The 9,708-nt window shown below is 35.8% G+C and overlaps 1 protein-coding gene across 5 annotated transcripts in view; it reads left to right on the top strand.

Annotated features, from left to right (window-relative positions):
- LOC107748265 (GRAM domain-containing protein 2-like) overlaps nt 1–9,296 on the top strand; it is a 25,506-nt gene extending 16,210 nt beyond the window's left edge. For 4 of the 5 annotated variants that reach the window (XM_016562995.1, XM_016562997.1, XM_016562994.1 and 1 more), the window contains 8 exons: nt 370–473; nt 1,225–1,323; nt 3,695–3,766; nt 3,870–3,932; nt 4,151–4,328; nt 6,311–6,404; nt 8,449–8,556; nt 8,639–9,296. In XM_016562995.1, the coding sequence (XP_016418481.1) occupies nt 370–473; nt 1,225–1,323; nt 3,695–3,766; nt 3,870–3,932; nt 4,151–4,328; nt 6,311–6,404; nt 8,449–8,556; nt 8,639–8,642 (722 nt within the window). In that variant the 3' untranslated portion in view covers nt 8,643–9,296. Of the gene's footprint in view, nt 1–369; nt 474–1,224; nt 1,324–3,694; nt 3,767–3,869; nt 3,933–4,150; nt 4,329–6,310; nt 6,405–8,448; nt 8,561–8,638 lie in introns of those variants that run through there. The other variant, XM_016562996.1, reaches the window with a different exon arrangement.
- The last annotated feature ends 412 nt before the right edge of the window (nt 9,297–9,708 follow it).

The raw sequence follows: 9,708 nt of genomic DNA, 5'->3' as shown, positions 1-9,708 counted from the left end.
TTATGTTATGTTATGTTATGTTATGTTATGTTATTAATCAGTTGTTCACATGGTCAGTGTCACTGATTTGCTTGTTTGATTGGTGATATTTTTCAGGTTTATGTCATAACTTTTCTGTTTCAATTGTTATCCTAAAACATTTATTTGAAGGATTAAATTACCCCTATTTTCAGTCATCTGGACCAAAATTAATTTCATGTTCATCTTGGTGTTTGGTAATATTATGCTGTTGCAATCTGTCTGACATTGATATCAAGATGCTTTGGGCTAGTTCAAGTAAAACAAGACGTCAGAATTTGATGCTGTTCAGTATCAGCTTGCGTGACTTGCAGATCTCTTGTATAAGTGCACTTATGACCCGTCCTTTAGTTTACTCCTGCGCCCTGCTGCGAGACATCCTGCTGCAAGGCCGACTCTACATCTCTCGAAACTGGCTGTGTTTCTACGCCAACCTCTTTGGTAAAGACATCAAGGTGAGCGTCACATCTATGCTGATGATTATTGCTGGGATAAACATGACTAGAAAGTTCATGCCCAGGAAAAAAGTGCCATTTGTGTTAGAAAATAGTGCAATTTTTAAACATTTAATTTGAAAACTGAACGTCATATCACAGTACCCAAAGTGTATAAATAGCTGAGCACATTGTGAAAGTATCAATTTGAGTGTACTTAATAATAAATCAGGTTACTGTATAATTGGAATATAGAATTATACAATATATAATTACAATAATGATTGCAAAACATGGAAAGTTTAATATTGGTAATTCAAATATCATATAGATATTGTAATAGAAAAAAAAAAATTTAATTAACCCATTACAATTTGAAGTTTTGTGCCTGTTACATTTAAAATATTGTGAAGATCAGTACAGAAATGTCTGAATGACTCAGAAAACAACACAAAACAGACTTGTTTCTGGTAGTACAATTTTAGCATCAAAACAAACTCAAAAGGAATTATCACATAGAACAAATGAACAAATTTGTAAGGAATGATCACAGAATGACTGGTGTTTATACTTTTGGCTGCACACCACGTTGCAGTTTGTTGTGCTGAATTAAGCGTAACGTTATATAGTTCCTTTGTGCACCACGTTATTTAGTAATTAGATTTAGCTGGTTCAGTTTCCATCCTTGAGAGGGAAAATGTTGTGTGCAAGAATGGACTTCGAAACAAGGAACTTTTTGCTTTTTTTTCTGCCACTTTCTCTTGCCTCTCAGGTGGCCTTTCCTGTTGCGTCTGTGCGGTTGGTGAAGAAACATAAGACAGCAGGTCTGGTTCCTAATGGCTTGGCTATCACCACAGACAGCAGTCAGAAGGTGTGTTTCCACCGGGTTCCAGGTCATCGACCGGCAGATTGAAATACAAAGCTTAATCAGCATTAGCATAACAGTGAAAATGCAAATAGATGCAACACTGAGACGAATCTATGTCTTCAGTCAGCATATCTCACAGCTGTCAGCATTTATACCTTTTTGTTTAGTTCTTGTCAGTGAAGTAAGACTGGTTTAGAAGACCATTATTCAGTAGGCTGGCAATTGGCCAAGTGCAAAGAATTGATTTGTTATCAGATATTATCGTCTTTATAAATTATTATTTGCTGATTGCGCTTTCAAAGCTCAGGAAACTTAATGGAGATCACATTTTTTGTGTCTTTTGTTCTAAAATTTCTTGGTGATGAATAGAAATGGACTGAAATGAATGTGGATAACATAGCTCAGATAATTTGGTCTTGTAGAATTCTAATGAGAAACATTTGAGATTGAAATCTCTTGAAATGTTTGATTTGCAATGCAGGCTCTAGTATCTTGGCGAATCTGTGCACAGTTCGTGTCTTATTTGATATCTCTAGTACTGAAACTCTAGAAAAAGTGAAATTCCAATAAATGAAAATAGACAAATAAGATATGTACTATAGCAAGAGTGTACAACTCTAAATATGACTAGCATAGCTCAGATAATTTGGTCTTGAAAGTATTTGATGAGAAATGTTTGAATTCATTTTGAGGTCTTGTGATTGCAGACTTGATTTCTTTTCCATTTAATCTAATTAATCTCTAGTGGAAATGCACTGACATTTCATATGTCATTTTTCTTTCCGTTGGTTGTGTCAGTGGACTCAGCATCAAATTCTTTTCAGCTAAGGCTTCAGTTAGTTCATATAACTGAAGATCTTGTGGAATATAGCAGTTGAAAGCAGTCTTGTTGGACATTGCTTTGAGGATTAATGCCTGTGAATAGTCAGTAATTCTAGATTTCTTTAAGGCAGTCATTTACTTCCTGTACAGTGAAAGCAGAACAAAATGGCCATTGTGAAAAATAAATATAGTTGCTTTGAAGTGCACCTGGTAAAATCCTAGGTAGGCAGTTGTTATTGCAACCACTACTATGCATTCAAGTTCAGGATACAAAATAACTAAATCATAAAGTTTGAATGCTGGCAATTCTTTTATGCAGGTATACAAACAAGTGAATACACTCGCATCTCTTATGCACGACCTATATACTGTACATTACTTATGGCATCTCCCAAATAATGAATTCATTTGCATGAAACTGCTAATTTTTCTAATGGAAGCAAAATTTCCACTGCAACCACTGCCCTATGCAAACATGCTTTTCAGATTGCAACCACTACTATGCATTCAAGTTCAGGATACAAAATAACTAAATCATCAAGTTTGAATGCTGGCAATTCTTTTATGCAGGTATACAAACAAGTGAATACACTCGCATCTCTTATGCACGACCTATATACTGTACATTACTTATGGCATCTCCCAAATAATGAATTCATTTGCATGAAACTGCTAATTTTTCTAATGGAAGCAAAATTTCCACTGCCCTATGCAAACATGCGTTTCAAATGTTTTTCATGTGAACATGCATGCAAAAGTTGAGTATCTTAGAGAATTTGTTTAGTGCACATCATTTCATTATTTTTCGACTCCTCTTGAAGGTTGCATTTGTTTTGTACAAAGAGAGATGGGCTTTCATGCACTCTTAGTGTTGCCTAAAAATATGATCCTTTCCCTGGTAGTGAGATTATATGTGGCTATTGTTAAATTAAACCAAAGTGGTTCGTCTTCATACTCTGGTTATGCACACTATCTCTCGTCTCTGCTAGAACATCCAGCTAAAACATTTTAAGGTGGTAATTGTGTCTTTAGATTAGAAAAAGGTTCTTTAGATTATTTAAATGTTCTTCACACTAAGAAAAAATTGTTTTTTAAAGAACTGTTCACTGAAGCTTCTTTAGAGAATCCAATATGGTTCTTCTATATTGGCATCACTGTGAAAATCCCCTTTTGGAAACTTTATTTTTAAGAGTGTGGTCCATGCTGGTTTAGGTGGTTGAGCCAGACAGTTAAAGGTAAGGAGTTGTGCTGAAATAACAAGCCAGTTAAGGAGTGTTTTACCAGCTTAAGGTCATAAAGAAGCTGTGTTTTGAAGCATGTTAGCTGTTTTTTAAAGGTCCAAGATCTTCCAGCATAGTTCCACCATTAAGCACCTAAACCGGCTTTGAGCATCTAAAGACCAGCTTGGACTAGTTTGAAACCAACATGTTTAAAAATAGCTGGATTTTCTAGTAGGAATATAAGTGAACGTGCCACATCCACCATGTATTGTAGTCTCTGTTTAAACTTCTTCACTCTAATGATAATATGTTTGTGTCCTTTCCACCCACAGTACGTGTTTGTGTCTCTACTGTCCAGAGATAGCGTCTATGATGTGTTGAGATGCATCTGCACACATCTACAGGTGAGAGTTTAGTCAGTACCTCTGAGCTATTATGTTGAGAACATGTAATCAGTGTTAGCCTAATGACAAGTGGGCTTTTATCATGCTGCTGTCTGTCATTCAGGTCAATGGGAAGAAGATCCTAAGCCTTAAGCAGTACATGGAGGAACCCAACTCTTTATCTCTGGTAGGTTTGAGAGTCCAGACTGTGAAAGGAACGTGTGTTTTTTTTTCCACAAATCTCTGCCATTTGGTCAATTTTCATTCACAATATTGCCACCCAATTAAAACAAGCTGCAAGTGAATGTTTATATAAAAGGGATGTATGAAAAAATTGCACTTTCAGTGGGCACAATTCATGCTTAGTGAATCCTAGTGTGACCGTATTTCCATGTGCCGGTGTAGGATGAGTTCCCTGTCCCTGAAGTTTTCCCTGTACCAGATGAGTTTCCTCCGGTGCTGAAGTGGAGGAGGAAGCCGTCAGTTGTGTCTGTAGCTTCATCTCTTCCTGACTTACTGGGAAACTCCACCGCCGGCCTGAGTGCCGTAGACGCCCCCTTCCAGACAGACAAGCCTCTGGAGGGTGAGTGACTGACTAAAAAAGGTATTTAGATATTTTTTGGAAATGATGCCATAGTAAAACTGAGTTATGGTTTTCTTAAGTAATTTTTTTTTTTACCTAGTACCTAGAAGAAACATGTAAATAGCATGTATATATATATAATATGAATATGACAATCAAAATCTATCCTAGAATGATACTCCCACACACACACTGCCTTTTTTGATAGGGGTAATGATGGGTTAGAAGTTATGAAATGTTCAGTATTGCATATTTTAGATGTATTTTGGAAGTTTCGCATGTTCTGTAATCTGATTTCTTGGAAAGAACTCATTTTTGAGTTTACACTGGGTTCCCACAGTCATGGAAAATATAAGGGAATTTTAAAACTGTGGAGGACATGAGTATAATCTGTATGTAATTAAAAAGTAAGCAGTGAAATAAATCTTTCTAGTTTTGGTCTGTTCTCAATATTTCATCAGCTAGATATTACTTGCTGTGAATGTTTGTTAAAGGGATAGTTCACCCAAAAATGAAAATTTGATGTTTATCTGCTTACCCCCAGGGCATCCAATATGTAGGTGACTTTGTTTCTTCAGTAGAACACAAACGGAGATTTTTAACTCCAGCCGTTGCAGTCTATCAGTCGTATAATGCATGGCAATGGTAACAAAATCTATGAGAGTAAAAAAAACATGCACAGACAAATCCAAATTAAACCCTGCGGCTCGTGACGACACATTGATGTCCTAAGACACGAAACGATCGGTTTGTGCGAGAAACCGAACAGTATTTATATCATATTTTACCTCTAATACACCACTATGTCCAACTGCTTTGAGCGCGCGCACGGCATCCGGTGCGTGAGGTGTGTACGCGCTCAAACTAACTATCCCTTTAAGTAAAACTGGTTTGCAAGCTGCATGATGACAATCTGTCTGTTGATCTGTATACTGCTTTAAATCTATTCATTCAAAAGATTGGTGCTTAATCTCAGAAATCTCTATAAAGTGATTTTAAATAAAATCTCTTGTAATTATAAACAACTGGCAAGGTGATGGGAAAGTCATAGACATTTTTGGTAAAAGTATTAATAATAAAATAAAATATATATATATATATTACAACCATAACATCCAATACATCCAATGCTAAATCCAATAATATCAACCTTAATGTCTATTTTGACTTATTATGAGATTAGGTATCAAAATTCTACCTCTCATGAATGCAAAAAGTGAATTTATTTTTACAGGATGAATGATTGGCTAGCACTTACTGAAATAAACGTAGTGTAATGAGATCATGTTACAAGAATATACAAGAATATAACAGACTGCCCACCGACGAGAGAAAAAAATTCCCCCAGCTTTGCACATTATCAGGTCATTTTTGTGCCGTGCTTGCTGATGGTAAATCCAGGTGAAATTCTGCAGTGGGAAATGCATTAGCCATGAGCAGATTAATTTCTCAGACCAGACTGGCAGTTAATGTCCCCATTTGATCAAATGTTTCTCAGATGGAATGAAAAAATGTCCATTAAATGATTTTGTTCTGTTCGGGAACAAGCTGATCACTTCAGTTTGACGTCATGTGTCTGCTCATGTTGTGAGTGCTTGGTTCTCTCAGTGTGTGTGGACATGAAGCAGGGACGGTCCTGTTTGTTCGTGTCCACTATGCAATACAGGATTAAGCCCAAAAGGAGATTTTAGAAAGTAGAGATAAAACATTAAAATACCAGCCTCTGCTATGACTAATAGATGCTATACTTTTAAATGCTTGTTTGTGTAATGTTAAAAGCCATTTTTTGGGCTAAGGGTTATGGGTAGATCACATATAATATACTGTAGATATTTTATTTCAACATATTTCAACAAATATTCCATGTAGTTAACTGTATGCATTTATAAAAGAATTAGAAAAATGTTAAAAATTGATTAAGGGGACTTAAATCAATGTGTCGTGCATTTCCTCATCTGGTGATACTGCTTTGTCCATTTCAGATCAAAGTCTGGAAACCAAGAAGATCCTCCTGACGGAGACGATACCAGAACTGGGCCAGATGGAGTACCAGCTACTGAAATTCTTCATCCTGCTGTGAGTTTGGCTGGACAATCTACTATGTGGTCATGCTTGCTTTCTCACTCGTGCTTATATGCTGTCACAGAGACTAATGTGTGTTGTTTAAAGACACCTAATTCAGTGGTTTCTGTCATTTTTGAACACAAAAAATCACTTTATCACCTTTCATATGAAGTGTGGGTACTGTGTCAAAATTTGGTATCGGGTCATTTTAACAAGTACGAGTACAGGAGCTCAGTATCGGGCCCGATACCGATACCAGTATCGGTGTCGGTGCATCCCTAGTCAAAAGTCTTCAATTGAAAATCATAGAAGAAAAGTATGCACATTTAAACGTACTTCGGTAAAAAAAAGTCAACTTTTTTCCAAGCTCTATAAATAGACCAAATCAAGAGGCAGGGGAGATTTTCTCATAACTTGCATTTGCTTGCCAGTCCACCTGTTCCAGTAATCCGTCCCCATCGTCATGTGGCCTGATTTATGTAGTATATGTGGTGCAGCAGGGATAAACTCACTGGACAAGTAAACTGCTATGCATGTAAACTGGCTATCCAGTGGATCACACAGTGCCATGTGCACACGCCAGTGGAGTCAGCCGTTTGATTTCAGAAAAATACTCTACTCTGTATAAAAGAGATGTTACCAGAAGAAATGTTTTAAAGCAACAATCTCAACAGAATAAGATGACAAATTGGGACGTGCAGATTATAATGATTATAACAACAAATTCAAACAAACACCCCACCAAATACATTAGGAGTTAAAAACATGATCAGTTTTCAGAACCTTAATTATTAAAACAATATAATACAGTTAAACTATTTACAATTATGCATATCATATGTGACCTTGGACCACAAAACCAGTCATGAGTAGCACGGGTATATTGTAGCAATAGCCAACAGTGTATAGGTCAAAATGATCATGTTTTCTTTTATGCCAAAAATAATTAGGATATTAAGTAAAGATCATGTTCCATGAAGATATTTTGTACATTTCCTACCGTAAATATATCAAAACTTAATTTTTGATTAGTATAATATGCATTGCTAAGAACTTCATTTGGACAACTTTAAAGGCGATTTTCTCAATATTTAGATTTTTTTGCACCCTCAGATTCCAGATTTTCAAATAGTTGTATCTCAGCCAAATATTGTCCTATTGTCCTAACAAACCATACATCAATGTAAAGCTTATTTATTTAGCTTTCAGATTATGTATAAATTACAATTTAAAAAAACGGACCCCTATGACTGGTCCAGGGTATAATATAATATAATATAATATAATATAATATAATATAATAGTTAAACTGTTTACAATTGTCAACCTATATTATATAAAAACATAATGTGTACAAAATGTGTATAATAATAATACCGTATTGTCCCGAATATAAGACTATTTTAGATGGATAGCCTAAATGTCCTAATTCAGATGGGCTACCTGTTTTTTGTTTTTTTAATGGTATATCAAAAAGTGTATATTTTTTAAATGTGATTGTTGGTACATTTTACCAGTTTTTACCATACTTTCAAAACAAAAATTAAAATAGGAAAAATATGCAATATGAAAATAATTGAAGACAAAATGTGTTTAACTGAGAAAAAACAAGATTTGTTTTTTAAAAAGCCTTTTCCAAAAGGTACATCTGGAAAAAGGGGGGGTCGTCTTATAATCAGTGTCGTCTTATATTCGGGCCAATACGGTAATTAAAGTTTAAAGTTCAGAATTGATATTTATGAATATAAAATTGTCTGAATTTTGTGTGATATAATTTTTTTTTCCGACCAATGAGGTTGTCCCACACAGACTTTGTAGTGTTCATGCTTGTAGCAGTGGCCATGATTATATGTTTAAGTTGTATTTCCCTTAGATATGAATCATAAAGAAACGCACAACACTGCCATCTAGTGTCCAGCTGAACATATATAAAGGCTCTCAGTGATCTCATCCCTCTAATTAGTTTCAAGCCAGTCACGTATAGTTACAGTGTTCTGGTCTTCTATTTCCATTTGAAAAGCAAGCTGTTTATGTAAGTCTGACTTCTGTCCCATAGCATTATCCTGCTCATCCTGTCGTCGTGTTACCTGGCCTTTCGTGTCTGCAGCCTGGAGCAGCAGCTCTCTTTTCTCAGCAACAACCCTGCACTGACTCTCAGAGAGAGGTAAATGTAATTCCACACTGTCTTACGTCATTCACTCCGCTCTTACAGATCATTTACCAGCGCTGTCTGTCTGCCCACACAGGTAACCACTGACGGTCACCACTGCACTTCACAGGGAAGTCGGTCCAGCGCTGGCGCTCTCTCTGTCTCTGTGGCCACCTTGCAACTATGCAAACAAACTCTGTTATGTATTTATGCAAAGTCCATCTCGGATTGTGTTAACAATGAGCCTGACTTAGGAACAGAAGACTGGAAGTGTTCTCATTCTGTGAAGAAAGGACCTAAGCAGAATGTGGACTGCAAGCCCTGTTTATTACAGTGATGGAATATTATGGAAGGCTCTGTTTCCATCAACAAAAACTCTTCTTGTGGTCACTTGTCACCTAATGAGGGCAAATGTATCAATCAATGACTTTCAATAGGTTATAAATATCTTGAATATGTATAGCTCAGGATCTAATGCAGTACAGTTAGATAAGATTATTTTATTTATTTATATGCAAGCCACTTGCTATGTCCTAGCTCTTCCAATAGGATTTAGTTGACAGCATCATGAAAATATCTCTGTCTACATATGGTATGATCAGGTCATCATCAGTCTTACTATGTGTTCACAGCTTAATCGGCTCAAGTCAGTGACCTGGGCAGAATGTTTATGACATATTGAATGTTTGCTCAACATTAAATATTGAAGCTGTAGAATTCATGGACAATAAAATAGTGCATTTTCATGTACTTTCCAGAGGTTGTCATTGTGATGTTGTTGATTCCTAAAACCTATTGTACATATGTTTAAGCATGTAAATCCTGACATATAAAACAAGAGTAAGAAAATCATTTCTTTTCAACAGAGCGGTTTATTGAACCACTGAAAAAGATGTTTGCATTATGTGTCATATTTGATACATCAGGCTTTTATGGCTCATACAGTATGATATAGTGAGAATATGGAGCTCATACTAAAGCAAAATAAAAAACAATTATTCAGTTTTATTCAGATGCCCAAACTGTGCAAAAATAAGCCGTTTGGTTCAATTTCTGATTTAAATGGCCAAAAACTAAGATGGAATTCTGATAGCTTGTGATGTTAATCAATGTGATCTTTATAGCAGAATTCTACTAATAACATTGTCACTCCATATCTCCCAAAAA

This window comes from Sinocyclocheilus rhinocerous, unplaced genomic scaffold (genome assembly GCF_001515625.1).
Source record: "Sinocyclocheilus rhinocerous isolate Xijiao unplaced genomic scaffold, SAMN03320098_v1.1 scaffold830, whole genome shotgun sequence".
Lineage (NCBI taxonomy): Eukaryota > Metazoa > Chordata > Actinopteri > Cypriniformes > Cyprinidae > Sinocyclocheilus > Sinocyclocheilus rhinocerous.
This window is presented reverse-complemented; position numbering and strand designations above follow the sequence as displayed.